We start from the raw sequence: 19,806 nt of genomic DNA on the forward strand, positions 1-19,806 counted from the left end.
GTCCCCATAGTGACTGGCAGAGTCTGTTCCCAGTAAGTTCACCCTCCTTGTTGGCCCTGTAATGAGAGATGCAACTCCCTGTGCCAAGGGTTCATCAGCTGAAAAACAGAAGGTCCCTGAAAGACACTCAAGTGACCTGATGAGTGGCTGCTGTCCAGATTTTATAGATAATTGTTTTGGGGTAGGTCACCTCCATTTGGATTGATTGAATTTATCAGCATTATAAAAAAATTTATACTTTGTTTAATGAGGTTTAATTTACAATTGCAGTGCTAGTTAATATACTTATTTATCACAATTTCAAGTCTAAAACATAAATTTTGCCATCAGGGGTCCTCAAGTCAATGTTGCAAACATTATTTGATCAGTTGCTCTAGCCCTCTTTGTCTCCCATCCCCCACTTAAATCCAGGATCTCTTCTCAAAACTCCACTGGGACTATTCTCATAACTACACAGACACCTTACACTCAACGTGTCCAAAGACAGAAGTCACGATTTTCTCTCTCAAACCTGCTCCCCGGCCAGAACTCCAGAGCTCAGTAAACAGCTTTACCATCTAAGAGTAAAGCTGTTTACTCTAAGAGCTTTACCGTTTGAGAGTATCAGGGTCCTCCCTTGATTTCTTCCTTTTCCTAATGGCCCAAATCCAATCCAATATCAAATCCCATCCATTTGCCCATCTCCACTGCTACGGTCCTCTCCAGGTCTTAATTCTGACTTGTGCCACAGGAACACCTTCTTGATGAGTTCCCTGCTTTCCCACCTGCCTCTCCCTAGAAACTTCCTTTCATAGCAGCTTAAATAGTCTTTTTCAAACTTTATGTGATCATGTCCCTTTCTGGACTCTTAGGACAAAGTCCCAGATCCTATGGACTTGCAGGAAAGGTCATGGCCTGCGCTGGCCAACTCTTTTCTGCACCCTCCATTGCCACATGACTCCTAACTCTGTCCACGGCAACCATGCCATGTCTCTTCACCTAAAACACGCTACATCCTTTCTCACCCATGGGTCTTTGTATGAGCTGCCCATCCTGCTTGATGTGGTCTCCTTTCTTTTCATCAGCTCATGCTTCTGAGCTCGACTTAGGGGACACTGTCTCGGGAAAGCTTCCTTGACTTGCTAGAATAGGTTATGTTAATCTGCCGTACGCTCTCATGGCGCTCTGTACTTTTTTGTTATTGAACTTATTGTTCATAGTTCGTTTATAACACTTGTCTTCTGCCATTAGAATACATGTTCCGTGAGAACATTAATGGCTGTATCACCAGGGACTTTCCAATGCCCAACCCACAGGCAAGTCTCAATAAATAGTCTCTGACTAGGTGATGGAAACACAGCTCTTCCTACTTAAGGATTCCATTTGGAATTCGGCTAAAACCCAAGCACCAATAGCCCATCGTATCTGTGCTTTCCTAAAGCCCTTTGACCTTTATTTTCCATTTCACAAAGCTTGTTATGTGCATAACATTCTGTCCTCTTCCTCTTTTCCCTCGTCCCTATGATATGTCACAAATTGATGTATTTTTATTGGGTGAAGCCCAGGTAATCTCCCTGTTTATAGCTCTGATCTTTCTGTGTGCAAACACACAAAGTGAACTTTGGTTTAATCTCCTACCATAATGTAGCTGCTAATTACTGGCAGTAGGCTGTAGTCCACGGCCCACGTGACTAGTTGGCCATGACCGGAAAGGAGCGTGGAGAAAAACAGACCGAAAGACTCGACTAGTCTGTCCATCTGGATTTCCTGCCTGCCTAGAATCCCAGAGCAAAGCAAGGGGACCCAAGGAGTATGGTTCTGACGTGCCCAAGGCCATGAAGACACTACTGTTGGGGTTAGGTTTGTGGTTACTGCTCTTTCAGCCCGGGCTGTTCTACTTCCCTGACATGGGTAAGAGCTGCTACCATGGCAACTATGAGATCAGCGTCCTGATGATGAACAACTCAGCCTTCCCAGAGCCCCAGGACAACTTAAAAGATGCGGTGTTGGATGGGCTGGAAATAGTGAGAAAACGCCTACAAGATGCTGGTAAGATATGGTAATAGAATCTTCCTCTACTCTGTTACCAACTGGGGACAAAGGTTTGCTAAGCAAAGACCTGTGTTCTTTGCCTGATCGTGCAACTTTCTCTAAGGGCTGTCCCTGTTTCTGTGTCAGGGCAGTGGATTCTCAGAGGGAATTTAAACCCTACTGTGGTGTACTCACTCACAATCCACCCTGCTCTGGGAAGGGCCCTGACCTAGCAAACGTAAAGCGTTCACAGTTCTGAAGGTCCCAGTTAAAAATGGGTTTATTACCCCGTGGGTGCTCAGAGGCAAGATTTGATCTGTACCTAAGATTTCAGAGGGTTGCCAAGCAAGAATCTGAATTAAGAAAACAAAATTCATATAAACACTGAACCTTTCTCTGGGCCTTTCATCCAGAGAAAGATATTTTTTCTCTAAACCTGTTCGCTGTTTTCCTCTCTGATGGTGGTTATCAGATACAGTTAATGTAAAACATTTGCTCTCTGATGGTGGTTATCAGATACAGTTAATGTAAAACATTTGCTATCAGCTTCATTGTTGCAGTTCTTAATTGTATCTTTTAATTATAAGAATAAATTTTATGATATTACATAAGGTATTATGTACAATAAAGGGAAAAAATCATTCAGGATAATTTCCAGCTAGCTGGATGTTTCCAATCTGTTTTCATATGCTTTTCAGTTTCTTGTTTTTGGGAACATGACTGGTGAACGCTGTGGCATAGAAACAATTTTGCATCCTTTGGTTGAATTCACGTTATTCCCCAAGTGACTTTTGTATAACTGCATAGTGTTTACACTCACCAGGTGAATGGACACGCAAAATGCCTTGGAATACATATCCCCCATATTTTCTGATAATTCCCTGTTGTAGGACATTTTATTTGTTTTTAATTTCTTGTGATTATTTTTACAATACCACAGTAAACATTTTCTTGTACATAGTTTATCTCCATTCCCTGAGGTTAGATTACCCCAAGTAGAATTACTGAGTCAATAATTATTTAATACATCTTAATAGTGATTTGTGGTTTAAGGGATGATCTATCTTAATTTTCTCTATTTGAAATCTTATGACCATAAGGGCACCTGTTCAGATACGTATAATAACTTCCTTCTGTGCACACACTAGACTAGACTCAATGTAAATGCACAGATCCGATCTCGGGCTCCAAGGGAACAAGGAGGTCTCCTGTACCAAGGCAGTGTGATATAGTAGGAAGAACATTGGATTTGAAGTCTGAGGACCTGCCTTGGGGTTGCTACACCAAAGTTTTCTCTCTGTGTGACCCTGGAGAAGGAAGGTCCTGTTTAGTCTCCCTGAGCCTCGGTTTCCTTTTTTATTGACTATCTGTCATAGACTAGGTAAGTTCTAGTACTTTAATTGCACCATCTCTTTAATCCCCACAGCTCTGTGAGGTGAGCGTGGTTGACACTTTTTCACGGAAAAGGTTTAACAATTTTTCAAAGATTGCGTGAGGTAAAATTCAAACCCATACCTGTCAGGTTCCAAAGAATGCCTGGTCAGTTCTCCAACCCAAATTCAGGATAAATATTAAATAGTAGTTACCTCATGTGGATTCCACCACCAAATTCCTGTGGCACAACTCCAACACTGACTGAAACATGCTAAGGACCAGGTACTGGCGGCTGTTTTTATTGCCCACTATCACTGTGGTTGCAGGTGTCACTGTTGTTACTGCTATGCTGTTGCTACTGTTAGGAGAACCCTCTGCCAAGCCCATAAAAGAAATAGCGTAATGGTTAAAGGCTGGGTTTCTGCACTCACACAACATGGCTTTGAATCCCTGCTCTGTCATTTACTAGCTGAGTGACATCGGGTGAGTTATTTATCTTCTCGAAGTTTCACTCATGTCACTTGTAAACTAGAGCTATTGACGGTAAAGTTTTGAGTGGATCATACGTAGTATAAGGGGAAAGTTCTATGGCGATGGAAGAATAAAGGATGATGCCAATATTTTTGCATGTGATATTCAAATAGTTGATGTATTCTATTATTTGGGGAAAATTCGAAGACAATACAGTGTGTCCATAAAATTTGTGTACAAATTAAAATAGTCCATGAACTTTCTGGACATCCTGTATATCCAAGGGCTAAATGGAAGAAAATTAAGAGTTCAGAGGTTATGGGTGATGTTCAAAAGGATGTGATCAATGTTTTGGGTCTTGAAGAATAGAATTTGGTGGGAAGCAACATGGAAAAAGAAATTCCTTCAATCTCAGGATATCACCTTTGTAAGGATATGTGTTACAAGGCTGATCGCATGTTCCATACCCAGTTCCATGTCCTAAGGAAGGGCTTCTCTCCTAGACTTGAGTTTCATGCTGGCCCATGCCAATCTTTAAAGCCCCTGATAGGAGACAAAGAGCCCTGAGATTACCCTATACTGTTCAGCTTTCTACCTTCTTCCCAGGACTGAGATCTCTCAGTGGAACAGAGAATGCTGGCAGGAGAGAGATAAATAGCAGCAGCTGGGAGAGACAGTTTACTTAAAAGTCAAACTTTGATTTGAAGTTATGCCATTACCTGAAAAATATTGAGTATTTTCTTGAGAAATTGCTTGAGATTTGGGAGGATAAAAGGAAGATATTCCCCCACCACCAAATGAAAAAACAAAACAAAACAGTGCATATACGTAACTGTAAGATATAGAGGGGCAACATATTACAGTATATTCCACAGAAGTGGTTCTCAAATGTTTTGGTCTTGGGAACTCTTTAAACTCTTTAAAATATTATTATTTTTTTTTCTGAGACAGAGTCTCACTGTCGCCCTCACGGTAGAGGGCTGTGGCATACAGCTCACAGCAGCCTCAAACTCTTGGGCTTAAGTGATTCTCTTGCCTCAGCCTCCCAAGTAGCTGGGACTACAGGTGCCTGCCACAATGCCCAGCTGTTTTTTGTTGCAGTTGTCCTTGTTGTTTCAGCAGGCCAGGGCCAGGTTCGAACCCACCAGCCCTGGTGTATGTGGCTGGCATCGTCACCACTGTGCTACAGGCACTGAGCCAACTCTTTAAAATTATTGAGGGCTCTGAGGAGTTCCATTTATGTTGTTACATGTATCAACATGTATGGTATTGGAAATTAAAATTGAGAAGCATTTTATTTTTTCCACCCATTTTTACATTTAAAAATTTATTTTTATTTGTATATATTCACGGGTTGCAAGTGCAATTTTGCCACATTGATATACAAAGTGGTCATAAAGTTCATGTGCAATTTTAAATTATGACCGCCCTGTATTATTGCATTGTGCTGATGTCAGAGCCTTCAGCGTGTCCATCACTGGAGCTGTGCACATTGTACCCACCAAGCAACCTCCCGTCATCCAACTCTCTCTATCTTTCCTCAAATCTCCATTGTCCATCATCCCACATTCTGCTTCTACCTGTGCACATTATTTAGCTCCCACTTATAAGTGAGAACACGTGGCATTTGTCTTTCTGTGTCTGAGTTGTTTTCACTTAAGATGATAGTTCCATCCATGTTGCTGCAGAAGACAGGATTGCATTTATTTTTATGGCTGAATAGTCCTCCCTGATGTATAGACACCACATTTCCTTTATGTAATCCTCTGTTTATGGACACCTAGGTAGATTCTGTATCTTTGCTATTTGAATAGTGCTGCAATAAACCTATGAGTGCAGGTATCTTTTTTATATATGGGTTGCTCTTCTCTGGAGTGGGATTGCTAGATTATATGGTAGTTCTATTTTTAGTTTTTTGAGAAATCAAAACAGCAATATTTTTGCTTATAAATTTATTTAAAAAGTAACAAATAAGCACTGTACCCATTAATATAAGTAATATTTTTATGAAAGAAAATTTGTATTCCTCAAGCCAAAAGAAAAGGGGAGATGAAGAATGGCTTCTGTTTTGCAATGTCAGGCTTAATGGAAGATGTCTATATTTTCATGTCAGCTTCTATATTCAATCTTTTGCAATGATATATGTCCTGTAGGCTCCAGAGACTTCATATATGTTCATGAGAAGAGAAGAATGTAAAAGGCAAAGAGTATCTCAGTTTAATTATGAAAATAGCTTTGACCTCCTAGATCCCCTAAAAGGGACTCACGGTCCTCAGTAGCTCATACTTTGAGAATGTTGTTGCATAGTACATCACATTCTACAATCAGATAGCCCTGGGTTCACATCCCAGCTCCACTACTTGCTAACTGTGTAACTTTAAGCAGGTTAATCTACCTTTCTAGACCCCCATTTTCTCATTTTTTAATTAGGATGATAAAGTATTAATTACCTGAAAGAATTCAAGGGAGGATTAAGTGATATAAAGCAGGCAAAAATTCATACCCCAATGCCAAGCATACAGTGGAAGAGATTTCCTGACTCTATTCTATCAATCAATGGATGAGGAACTATAAAGTCATTTGTCCAAGGTCACATTCAACATATTCAACATTGGTTCCCTTTCTACATGCATCACCATAAACATAATAATGATTAAAAACTACTCCACTTGGGTTTAACCTGATTTTACATAGAAGAAAACCAAATCAGAGTCACTGATAATGCCAGACTAATGACTGAGCTTCCCAGACTCCCTGTAGATTTGGCAGAATTAAGGACAACTCTGATTAGGAATCAAACATTTGATTTAATTACCTTTTATATATTTTTTCTTTTGAGTCAGGGTCTTGCTTTGTCGCTCAGGCTATAGTACAGTGGCATCATTATAGCTTTCTGCAAACTCAAACTCCTAGGCTCAAGCAATCCTCCTGCTTTAGCCTCCCTACTAGCTGGGACTACAGGGGTGTGCCATTATGCCTGGCTAAGTTTTTCTATTTTTAGTAGAGGTGGGCTCTTGCTCTTGCTCAGACTGGTCTCAAACTCCTCACCTTAAGTGATCCTCCCACCTCGGCCTCCTAGAGTGCTAAGATTACAGGTGTGAGCCACCATGCCTAGCCTCCTAGTCATCTTTTATTGGAAGAGGATCAATATGTAACAGACAGTCCTTGGTCAAATGGTTCTGCTATCTCTTTATTACCTTCCATAATGTGGTTCTAGCAATGTCTGGGGATATCATCATCAAGATCCTCGCTTTCATCTAAAGATGGGAGTTCTCCATTATCCCAGGCTAGAATAAACACAGTTTTACACTGGCTTTAGGAGTAGACCAAAGAAATGTTAATCATCAGGAGTGGTATTCTGGTCACTAAAACCAACCACCCTTGTGACTAAGAGCAGATACTTCAAAGAGAAAGTTGTTTTGAAAACTTGAATTGCTTTTTAAAAGGAGAAATTTTGTGAACGAGAGTTAAATCCAATCAAAACTCTCATTCCATTTAGGACACAAATGAGCTTGTTTTTGTCTTTATCTGTGATGAGAAACATTTTAAAATAGGAGGGCAGATTTTCAGAACAAAGAAGGGATTTTCTGGCGATTTTACAATGTCACGCAGCTTCTTTTCTGGTCTATTGAAAAAGGAAATATAGCCTGGTAAGACTTCATCCATAAGAAATAGATGAGAGGGCGGCGCCTGTGGCTCAAAGGGGTAGGGCGCTGGTCCCATATGCCAGAGGTGGTGGGTTCAAACCCAGCCCTGGCCAAAAAAAAAAAAAAAAAGAAATAGATGAGAGTCAGACTGTTAATCACATTCATTTCATCTGAGAAGTGTGGCCCTGATTGCTCGGACCCACCTGGGGACTTCCTGAGGCTAATCCACATGTGGTTCCCGTACACTGCTTCCTCTGCATCTTGAATGCTGCAGGAGAGAAAGGGGCTAAAATTTGTGACACAGCAAGATGAGTTGAGACCAAGGAGTCCTACCCTTGATAAATTTTGGTTTTAGCATTTTGGTGGATCACTTAGCTGATAAAATGTCTTTCCCTCAGGCATTTATCTGTATCCGTGATATCAAAAATGCACAGTAGGTTTGGGATGAAACAATTATGGTTTCGATTTCAAATCCCACCATGTACGTATATAGGACTCTGGAGTAATAAACCCAAAAGAGCTTTTGTCTAAGGCTCTGCTCTCTAGAAAACTGACCAAGACATCCCTTTTGTGATAAGATTATAAATCTGAGACAAATATGTAATAATTTTCTATCAATACATATGGCTGCATTAATAACTATTTCTGATGGGTTTGTTTTTTTTTTTTTTGTAGAGACAGAGTCTCACTGTACCGCCCTCGGGTAGAGTGCTGTGGCGTCATACGGCTCACAGCAACCTCTAACTCTTGGGCTCACGCGATTCTCTTGCCTCAGCCTCCCAAGCAGCTGGGACTACAGGCGCCCGCCACAACGCCCGGCTATTTTTTTGTTGCAGTTTGGCCGGGGCTGGGTTTGAACCCGCCACCCTCAGCATATGGGGCCGGCGCCCTACTCACTGAGCCACAGGCGCCGGATGGGTTTGTTTTTTAATTGCTTATATGTTATCTCTAGTCAGGGTCTAGTGGGTATCACTGCATGTCCACCTGAACTCTCAATTCCTTCCCACCATGCCACATAAACACACCTATTCTTCCCATGTCCTTTCCCATCTTGGTCACTAATAGTTCCCTTCATCCACTTAGGCCAAAAACATTACAGTTATCCATCATCCTCTTTTTCTCGTACTTCATATCTTATCTATCATCAATTTTCTACCTCCAAAACATATCCAAAAGGCAGTCAATTTTCTCTACTTTTGCTACCATAATTCCAGTCCAAGCTAACCTAGGTTATGAACAGCTTCTTCAAAAGTCTCTCTTCTTCTGTTCTTGTCCCCATAATCTATTCACTGCATTGGAGTCCAGAGATACTTTAAAAATGATGGCTCGGTGCCTGTAGCACAGGGGTTACAGCACTGGACGCATGTACTGAAGCTGGCAGGTTCGAACTCAGCCCAGGCCAGCTAAACAACAATGACAATGACAACTGCAACAAAAAAATAGCCAATAGCTGTTATGGTGGGCACCTGTAGTCCCAGCTACTTGGGAGGCTGAAGCAAGAGAATTGCTTAAGCCCCAGGATTTGACATTGCTGTGAGCTGTGATGCCACAGCACTCTACTGAGGGTGACAAAGTGAGACTCTGTCATAAATAAATAAATAACTGATGGTCAGACAATATCATGTTTCTGCTCAAAATCCTCCAAATATACTTAATCCTAGAATAAATTCAAAGCCCTTACTAGCACCTCCATGGCCATACACTGAGCTCACCTCCTCCCTGACTGCCCCTTGCTCACTCTCCCATGACGTAGGCCTCTTTGCTCCTCCCAAACCATGCCAAGAATGACTCTGTGCAAGACGTTTGTCCCTGATGTTCCCTCTCACTGGAAACCAGGTATCTGCATAGTTCACACTCACTTCACTCAGGTCCCAGCTCCCCCTGGAACAGTGATTTTCAACCAGTGTGCTGTAGCATGCTGGTGTGCCAGGAGAGGACCTTAGGTGTGCTGTGGAATATTTTGAAAGATTGTTAAATTATTTAGAAAGAAGTTCAAAGCACAGTAAGTATGTTCTTTTTTTAAACTCTTTTTTTGAATCAACATAATTTAAGCGTGCTGTAGAAGCTTAACTACAGGTTCAGATCTGCTCTGAGATTAAAAAAAAAAAAAAAGTTGAAAAATACTGTTCTAAAGGCTTCCACGAACACCCTATCAGAAATGGCTACTCTGTGAGCACCCAGCGAATACATGAGCCTTGTGAAGGTGGGACTTCTGTGTTCAATGCTGTATCACAAGCAAGAAGGGGAGCACCTGGCTCGTAGTAGAAACTTCTGTTGACTGGGTGGTGGGATGAATTTCCAAGGAAGACTATAGCCTTGTGCACGGTGGCAGCAAACAGAACCAGCATCCTGAGGAAATGAAAGAGCAGGAGATCCTAATGTCTGTCTTTTCGCTTTCCTAACACCAGTCCCATGCAGGAAACTTGCTGAGTCTGAGATTGGGAAAAGAAGATGAAGAGAGTGGGAAACATAATGAAAATGTTCCAAAACTGGACTGCGGGGCTGGTTGCCCAACTCTACGTATTTACTAAAAGTCATTGAATTATTTACTTAAAATGGACAATTTTTATGGTGGGTAAATTATGCCACAACACTGCTGGAGAGAGGGAACTAGGGAAAGAAGTGACTGTGAGTAAAAACAGGGACTCAGAGCTCAAATATTCCTAGACGTGAAAATGGATATCCACTCCCCCCCCACACACAGTAAATCTCATGGCTGATATAAGCTACTGAAAAATAACACTAGTTTTCTATTTTCCCTCATGTCTGAACAACAGGTATAAATGTGACTGTGAATGCTACTTTCTTCAACTCGGACAATGTGATTCATAATTCAGGGGACTGCCGGAGCAGCACCTGCGAAGGTCTCAACCTGCTCAAGACGCTGTTAGTAAGTAACTGCCTTTGTAGACTCAGCTCATAGCCTCTGGGTACAGGATGACCACAGTGTGAAAGCTGGGTGTGCGGCCTTGTAGCCTCTCTCCTGTCATCCCCAGCAATGATTTGAAGGCAGCTCCCCCCGACACCCCACAGATTCCCATGGGCGTCTCAGTTCTTGTACACTTCTCAAGTGACGAGGGCTCTCCAGGAATCCAAGAAAGTAGGGAGAACTTCAGCCATGTACTATCTGTACACTTTCAGTGGCATAGAGCGGAATTATTTTAAATTGTTCTGGGGTGGGGAACCTGTGGCCTCGGGGCGACATGTGGCCTTCTGCATCCTTGAATATGGCCTTTTGACTAAATCCAAACTTTACAGAACAAATCCTCTTAAAAGGATTTGCCTACTCATTTGCCTTTGTGTCCCTCAAGAAATATCACATAAACCATGTTTAAAAACATCTTTTAAGGCCCACACTAGAAATCTCCTTTGCAAGTCATTACTGTATGTCAGATTACAGGTTAATTGCTAATAGCCTGAATCTGACCACTAAATTTAAAGTAGTAACTCGTGTCGAAGGATGGACTTGGGAAGGGAGATTCTGGCCTAGTTCCTCCTCTCGACTCTCAACTCCTAACCCCAATCAGAGCTTTAAGAAACTATGGCAAGCTCTCTGGAGACAAGTAGGTTTGTGAGTACCCTATCCCTACCCCGCAACAACAGAAACTGAAGCAAAGGCTGTCCAAGAATCCCTTCTTGGACACTGGGTGTGGAGCCATGGCTCTAAAACCTCCATCAGTAATGTCACACCGAGCAGACAAGCCACACTCGTGTCCCAAAGAGTGGCTGATCACAGAGGTGATGCCCAATCTTGGGAGGGTGAGGAGTGAGTAAAGGTAGTTTGACAAACTCCCTGTCACAACTCCAAGAGCGTGTACTGCTTCTTTCTGCTTCTACAGAGAGAGCCAGGGGTGAGATGTGCCTAACCAGGTTCCCCTTGAGAAATTGGAGAAAAAAAAGATCAATGATCACCCAGTCGATCACATTGTATTTTGTTCACTTTGGCCCTGCTATGTAGCTCTCCCTGAAACCGAAACTTGCCCTCTCCCTTCAAAGCTCCTCCAAATCTCACCTCCCCACAATCTGGTCTGCTGATAACTGCTTTTAAAATGGTATAGCCTGCCCCAGTTCCTCTGCCACTTCTCCCTATCCACTGGGTGAGGAATCCAGGTTCGCCTCTAGGGAGCTCACCTTTAGGGAACATTTTCCCCTCCACTCTTAGCATCTCTTCCCTCCCAGACCTCTTCATGCCTTAGTCGGCCTGCCCGGCCCAAGGCACCCTACACTGCTCCTTTCTGCTCTGCTCAAGCATTTTGGGAGGCCCACCTCCTCATCTTCCAAGAGCCTTCCCTTTGTCACTTCTTTCCTGTCCGTTGCATAATTTTTTTTTAGTTTTAGGGATTAAAACTAAATCCCTAAAACCCTAGTTGTGTGTTTTTTGTTTCCTCCTACAGAAAGAAAAAACGCTGGGCTGTGCCCTCATAGGGCCCTCGTGCACGTATTCCACCTTCCAGATGTAGTAAGTCGTTTGCTTCGCTGTTGTCCAATATTACCATGAATTGAAGTCAAGACATGACATTGCAATTTAACTGATTCATCAAACAACAGTTTTGTCAGCACATCACAATCAGGCGTGCTGGGGCTCCAGCCTCGTGCCATCTCTCTGTAACTTTCATCTCTTGATCCAGATAACTTTATTTTTGCTCAGCGAGGGGTGAATCACAGCAGCTGTTCGGCTGAGTTACTAGCACCCGAGCTTAAGGGGCAATGTGGTGTAGGTAAAAAGAATTTTGACAGGAAGCAGGGGAGCCAGTGAAATTGGACAATTTGAGGAGTTTAATGAATAAAATATTCCACAAAGGTATGGGCAGAGGGCAGAAAAACACAAGAGGAAGTGAGCACCTCAGGCTGTTGACGAGGCTCTAAGCTTAGGTCTGTGAAAGGAGGGGAAATGACAAGGCATTTATTTCATAGGGTTATTTGAGGATTATGTAAGCAACATGTTGAAGTACTTTGCACCATATTCTTATCATCTGAGAAAAAAGCTTTCAATATATTTCAGAATGAAAATATGTTTCTGGCTTTGGGAAAATCACTCTTTTCCCTCTCATTCATTTCATGCAGTGTAATTTGTATCAGTGCAAAACACTTTGTTCTCCTGATCACTCCTTTGCCAGTCGAAATCCCTCTCAAGTACCTTTCTTTCACCTGTTCAGGCTGACCCTGAGTCAAATGTCATCTTTTATCTACACAGAGAAAGTTGTGTAGAAAGATCCCTTGCAGTAGATTTCAGAGGGTAAACAGACCTCTGAAATTTCTGTTGCAAAGTACTTTTTTTTTTTTTGAGACAGAGTCTTACTATGTCACACTCTAGTAGAGTACTGTAGCATCACAGCTCACAGCAACCTCCTCTTGGGCTTAAGCAATTCTCTTGCCTCAGCCTCCCGAGTAGCTGGGACTATAGGCGCCCGCCACAGCGCCCGGCTATTTTTTTGTTGTAATTGTCATTGTTGTTTGGCAGGCCCGGGCTGGGTTTGAATGTGCCAGCTGGGTGTACGTGGCTGGTGCCCTAGCCGCTGAGCTATAGGCGCCAAGCCTGCAAAGTGCTTTTGATGCTTCACACCCACAGTACAGACAGACTCAGATGCTCAGGCCCATGCCATCCCACTGGCACACCACAGAGGCACTTTTTAAGTCTGTCTTCTGTGGCAAAATGTAGACAGGTACAGACTTACTCTTCCTTGCTCTCATGCCCAACCATCATCTAATCACTTAGTAATATTGCTATTGAGTACAATCAGAAGGAAAGGAGGATTCAGAAAATCGATTCACCCTTGTATGTGCAAGGCAGCATTTTAGTGGTGTGGGAGGAGAGTAAAACCCTGCCTCTACCTAGCCAAGTAGAAGTGCCAGGGACTCTGCTGTCCAACGCAAGGCAGTGTGTGAAGGCTTCCGCCAGAGAAGTACAAACGAGAAGCGGCAGGATGCACAGAAAAAAGGGGTCGCCTCTGGGTGAGGGGTCAAGCTCCGAGAGGAGAGAGACTTCGTGAAGGAGCTGGTATCTTTTGCCCTTTGAAGACTGGGTAAAATTTTAATGGGTAGAGATGAGAGGATGAGCTTTCCAGCCAGGCAGAAGAAGAAGTGTACGTAAAAAGCAAAGAAGCAGAGAGGTGAAGGACTTTGTGACAGTCTGCATTAACTGGAGTTCCGGAAATGTATGGGGAACAATAGAGATAGAAGGCTAGAAAAAGTGAGTTGGGCCATACCTAGAAGTTCACGGGAGGGAAGCCAGGTGAAGGAAGTTGCATTTCATGAGATTTACATCAGAAGCTACTATGGTTTGTGCCATGAGAAGAAGCTTAACTTTGAAAAGAATAATTGGCCACAGTGTGTCGGAGAGACACTGTCAGAGACACGTCAGGAAAGTCAGCAGGGACAGGGCCCTAAACCAATGAGAGAGCTGTGGATGTGGGAAAGGGGATGACAGAGAAGAGAGTGGAGGGTAGACTCAAGAGTACTTGAGAACTGATGGGCTGTGGGGTGAGGATAGAAAGTAGCCAAAGAAGCCTTTGAGATAACAAAACACTACAAGAGACGGAAAGGGTAAGGCGCAGTTTTGAGGAAGAAAAGAATCGATACGTCTGCTATAAACATGGTGACGCCTGTGGCTCAAGGAGTAGGGCGCTGGTCCCATATGCCGGAGGTGGCGGGTTCAAACCCAGCCTCCGCCAAAAACCACACACACACAAAAAAAAAAACATGGTGAGTTTGAGATGCAAGCCTGGAGCCCTGGAGATGGAAGGGGATGTTGTTTTCCTTCCCTCGTTAGATATACACTGAGCACCTCCATACCAGCCGGGCAGATGAGAGATGCTGCGGTGGACAGCCAGGCATGATCCCTGCCTTCAAGGAGCCTACAGATATTAAGTTCTAATGAGGAAGACAGATACTAAACAGAGAAAATCATTACCTGGTCTTGGGTATCAAGGAAAGGTTTTCTGATAAAGAGATGTGTAGGCGAGGACCTGAGAAATGAATAAGAGTCATTCTGGCAGAGAGGCAGGGGAAGATCATTCCTGGCATTTGTCAAGGCCTTCTTGGGAAGGAAGCTTGATATATTTAGGAAAGTACAAGAAGGTCCAGGTGCTGAGCAGGGGAAAAGCTCCCAAATCGTCAACCGATGTCTGTCTCAAAGACAGCTCACAGCATGGAGGAAAAAGTGCAGCGGGCACCCTTACACTCAACGGTGGCTGTGGTGGCCCATCCTCTATTTCCTTAGCACTATGTCCTAGCTCAGATACCATGATAACTCATTTTGGAATAAATCGAAGTAACCAATTGAACAATATGCTATGTCTCAAGCACACTGTAGGGGGTTTCATTCATTTCACTGTAGGAAACCCCCTACAGTGTGCTTGAGACATAGCATATTGTTCATTGCTATGTCTTTATTCATGAAAGCGTGCTTTATTCATGAAAGTTCATTGTTTTTCATTTCCTCTGTGTGGGAGGGACACTTGTATGAATGAGAAACCTGCCCTTGTGACCCTGTTTCGTTCTTGCCATTATATGCATGTTGGAACAGGTTAAAGAGGAAGCTTATTTGTGCTACTTAAGTTAATCCTGATACTGGTTTCTTTCTCACGTCTTGGCATAGCCTTGACACAGAATTGAGCTACCCCATGATTTCAGCTGGAAGTTTTGGATTGTCATGTGACTATAAAGAAACCTTAACCAGGCTAATGACTCCAGCCAGGAAATTGATATACTTCTTGGTTAACTTTTGGAGGATCAATGATATGCCATTTAAAACATTTTCCTGGAACTCTTCATATGTTTACAAGGATGGCACAGAGTCTGAAGACTGTTTCTGGTAAGCAAGATCATTAATATTCAGTTAGCACTTGCTAGCATTTGCTGTGTAGAGAAGCCAGAGACTCATGGCAGGTCACCTACGTGTTAGCTGAAGTGCCTTCCACCTCTAACCATGTTGGGAATGGACACCAGCCCACGTTCTTACACAATGTAAAAGCTAAGAGGTCAAAATGAATATAAAGTTGTAAAAATAAGCAGCATATCTTGTATCTGCAACACTTTCTAGTTTCAAACGTACATTCACATTAGTTTTATTGATTCCTCACAGTACATTCTCTGAAGAAAACAAGTAATATGATCCCCATTTTACAGATAAATAAAATGAGAACTACAAGTTAGGATTTTTGTGTTGCTGTGTAAGATATGATACCAGAGAATGTGCGTCCTGATCATACCTACGTTAGTTAGAAAAAATTTCTTTCACACCTTTCCAGAGGAACGAGAGGTGGGGAGAACAGGAGTAATGGGCTCCATTGCTAAAAAAAAAAAAAAAAATTGCAAGGTTCACTTGACTCCAACAAAAGTAGTACAGGGAATCTTCTGATCAGGTAACTATCTGTTACTTTCAGGATATGACCTTGTTGTGCAGTCTTCTTCCACCTAAGTATTCAGAAGAGTAAGGTGAAATGCCACCAGGGATTACATCTAAGGAAGTACAGAACTCAGCCCTGAAACCTCCTCTTAGAAACTTCAGGGTGAACTTAGAACACACAAAATTCCATTTCATATAAGAGCAGAAATTATTCCTATCAACTCTCAATTGTTGTACTGTAGATGCAACAGTTCAAACGTATCTGTGCTAATGGGACTGGTTTGCAGAGCAGAGTAGAATCTTCCTTCTGCAAGTAGCAGGAAATCATCATAAGGGACCTGCCAAATGTGCACTGCTTGCCCATATATGGGAAGAATCCCTAACCCACCCATCCTCCCACTAAATTAGCTGTTCACAATCCATACCAGTGGTATCATGGTGTGCTGTGTCTATTAGGTTAATAGTGGGAATGAATTTTAGAAGAATGAGTCCCAGGACAGATCTGCAAATAAAAAGTGAAAGGCATGGAAGCCCATAAGGGAACTGAGCTGGTTTCTCTTTTTCCTGTTCTAGGTACCTCAATGCTCTGGAGGCTGGAGTTTCCTATTTTTCCCAGGAACTCAGTTTTAAGGAGACATTGAGAAATAAGGATCAGTTTCAGGCTATCTTAACAAACCACAACAGGAAAAGCAATGGTAAGAAGACAAAAAGTTAATTTTTTGCCAATTTCTGCTTCTACCATCTCCATCTGAGGCATTTTGACAAATCTCCCATTGCTATTATCTTTACCTGTATATATTTTGTATATTTACGGAGATGCATAATTTCATGTGACTTCATTATACATGGTATCATTCCTTTCATTGACTAATACTACTAAAAATAGTATTGAGTAATTATATTAACATAACAAAAGTAATGATAATGCTAAACTCCAGCTTTTATAAATTGAAAAAATACCATGACCCACTCTCAGTGAACTGCTTTTTAAGTTCACCTCGATGCAACATTCTTCTGGATTTGTGACTAATCCTCACACATTCTGAATCCTGATACCCCTGGTGTCCAAAAAGGTAAATGCATTGATTATACAGCCTTGGGAAAAATTACAGGATAAGCAAAGATCGTCTCCCCTTCCTAATCTTTCTGTATCTCACTTACCCAATGATCTCCCAGCTACAGGCCAATTGTAAATGGCTAATGGGATAAAATCATCCTAAGTTACTAGGGGATTTGTTATAGTTCCCACATAATTCTGTCTACAGACAAGAATATATCAGAAGCAAAGGAATCAATTGTGGGAATTTCCTACAAGGAAAGATCCTTGCTTGGCAGATTTCCTGGTATCACTCAGATCATTTACTGCCATTATCAAGCAGGGGCTACATTACGAATCTATCAGTTGCAGACACATTAACCCAAATATGAAGAAGGAGAAGAAGTATAAAGTTATTTATATCCCTGAAGAGTTTACAATTCAACTAAATACACAGCATATGAAAAGATCTACCAAAGTGTCTGCCAACTCCTGTTACTCTTCTCTTGTTACTCTTAAAGCCTTGCATTCCGTAGGCAGCCGGCTGAAATTAGTGGTGGAACTTCAGATTGGAAACTGGCATTGACATTAATAAGATGGAGTTTTAAGTTAAGCTATGGACAAAGCCCAGGGAACACTGTTCAGGAAGACTTCCTAAATTCTTCCCACATTTGTTTTTACTATATCTTTTCCAACCACTTTTATAAGTCATGAGGTGCCTTTACTTTGCTATGAAAATAGCTTTTGTAACCACTCCAGCCTGGTATTATGGAATAAACACTAAACCAAGACTCATAAACTTGACCGTGAAAGCTATCTTTATCATCTACTAGCTCTTTGACCCTTTGGCACCTTGGCTCCAGCCTCTTTAAATCTATAAAATTAAGGGAATGAGGCTTGGCGCCTGTGGCTCAAGCAGCTAAGGCATCAGCCACATACACCTGAGCTGGCGGGTTCGAATCCAGCCCAGGCCGGCCAAACAACAATGACAGCTGCAACCAAAAAAAATAGCAGGGCATTGTGATGGGCGCCTGTAGTCCCAGCTACTTGGGAGGCAGAGGCAAGAGAATCACTTGAGCCTGGGAGTTGGAGGTTGCTGTGAGCTGTGATGTCACAGCACTCTACCCAGGGTAGATAGCTTAAGGCTCTGTCTCAAAAAAAAAAAAAAGGGAATGAGTTAAGTGATTTTTTTTAAGATCCCATGTAGTTCTATTCTGACTACTAGCTGTACACGAGAAAGTAATAATAATACAGGAAGGAGAATTTGAGGAATTGGTGTTAATCTTTAAAAATTGTAACATGTACATACTGGATTCAAATTCTGGCAACTGTGTTTCTCCCCATTTGTGTGTGGACCATCATATATTTCTCCCTTGTCCTGCTCTCTTCTCCAGTGATCGTTACGTGTGGCACACCAACCACCATCAGCACCCTCAGGGGTAACCACACGGTGGCTGAAGACATTGTAATTATTCTAGTGGATCTATTCAAGTAGGTATAATATTTGGAAGAAACTGCTTCCTTCCAGAAAGGAAGTATTTCAAGGATTTGCAGGAGACGTTTTCTTTTCTCTTGCTTTGCACAGCCTCGTACAGGGTTCAGTAGAATGATAATATTCAAACTAAAGTTCCATTCTTTCTTTCTTTTCTTATTTTTTTTTTTTTGCCTTGCAATTATTGAATAATTTATTCTATACACTCTGTCTGTTCCATTTGTTAAATTTTGGGTTAATATGAGGGCACATACGATTGGGTTACATTATTTGCATTTGTAAGGTGAAGGCCAAAGTGTACAGTATATTCCTATGTTGTACCTGATAGGTGGGTACCGAGACCCTTCCATTGACAGTAAATAAACCGTTAAGTGTGGTATCTATATTGAATTAATCTTCTTTTTCTTAACTGGGTGTGGTGGCGCACACCTGTAATCTAGTATTCTCAGAGGCCCAGGCAGGAAGATTGCTTGATCTCAGGAGTTTGAGACCAGTCCAAGCAAGAGTGAGCCCTTGTCTTTACTAACATTAGAAAAGTTAGCCATTGTGGCAGGCACCTATATTCTCAGCTACTCGGGACGCTGAAGCAGGAGGATCGCTTAAAGCAGTAGTTTGAGGTTGCCGTGAGCTATTTTGACACCACGACACTCTAGCCTGGGCAACACAGGGGGACTCTGTCTCAGAAAAAACTTTTTTCTTTTTCTTTAATACATTATTTGTTATTTTTTTTTCTGGTTGAAAAAGAAATTTTTTAACTTCAGGTTAATGTGAGGGTACAAACAACCAAATCACAACATTTGAATTTGTTAGGTAGAGACCCTCTTGTAGCTATGTCCATTCCATTCTTTCTTAATCACACTCTCATTCTTAAGTCAATTATAGCATTCATTTATGAGACCTGCTCTGTCAACATCACATCCTGATTTACAGCCTGGTTTTAAGATCTTTGTCCAGGAGATGACAAATAAGCTAATGACTCAATAATATTATTCCTGGGAATGTAAGCCACATTTTTTCCCTTCAGTTGCTAATGGCCTTTGGTCCTAGATTACTTTTACCTCTGATAAGAGTAGAGTTTCAATTATATGTGTCTGATTTACAAAATTATTCTTTGTCCTCTGTGGCACAGTCACGAGTTAATGACTTCTTTGGGACTAAGGCGAGGAAATTTTAGACAGAAGAAACCACCTTTTGTCACATCCCTATCTTTTTTTCTTTTTTTAACCACTCATCTTCTGATAAGGGTGAAGACCCCACTAACAAACTGTGCCACAGTGATATCTGAGTCTGATTAGGCTTAAAGAAGGTGTCACTAGTGTGGCTGTGCCCCTTGTCCCCAGCAGGTACATCACATGACTTCACTTATCTTACTGGATTATTAATCATTACCTATCTGTATTCAGGTCACAGGCTGTTACTATTCTATAAT

General features: G+C 42.0%; 1 protein-coding gene across 1 annotated transcript in view; it reads left to right on the forward strand.

The window, feature by feature from the left end:
• Positions 1-1,675: 1,675 nt before the first annotated feature.
• The window catches only part of GUCY2C (guanylate cyclase 2C), an 84,112-nt gene continuing 65,981 nt past the window's right edge, over positions 1,676-19,806 (forward strand). The window contains exons 1-6 of the mRNA XM_053555434.1: positions 1,676-2,028; positions 10,280-10,392; positions 11,897-11,961; positions 15,100-15,315; positions 16,423-16,544; positions 18,280-18,376. Coding sequence (XP_053411409.1) covers positions 1,815-2,028; positions 10,280-10,392; positions 11,897-11,961; positions 15,100-15,315; positions 16,423-16,544; positions 18,280-18,376 — 827 coding nt within the window. The 5' untranslated portion in view covers positions 1,676-1,814. The remainder of the gene's footprint in view (positions 2,029-10,279; positions 10,393-11,896; positions 11,962-15,099; positions 15,316-16,422; positions 16,545-18,279; positions 18,377-19,806) is intronic.

The sequence above is a fragment of the Nycticebus coucang genome, chromosome 12 (genome assembly GCF_027406575.1).
Source record: "Nycticebus coucang isolate mNycCou1 chromosome 12, mNycCou1.pri, whole genome shotgun sequence".
Taxonomy (NCBI): domain Eukaryota; kingdom Metazoa; phylum Chordata; class Mammalia; order Primates; family Lorisidae; genus Nycticebus; species Nycticebus coucang.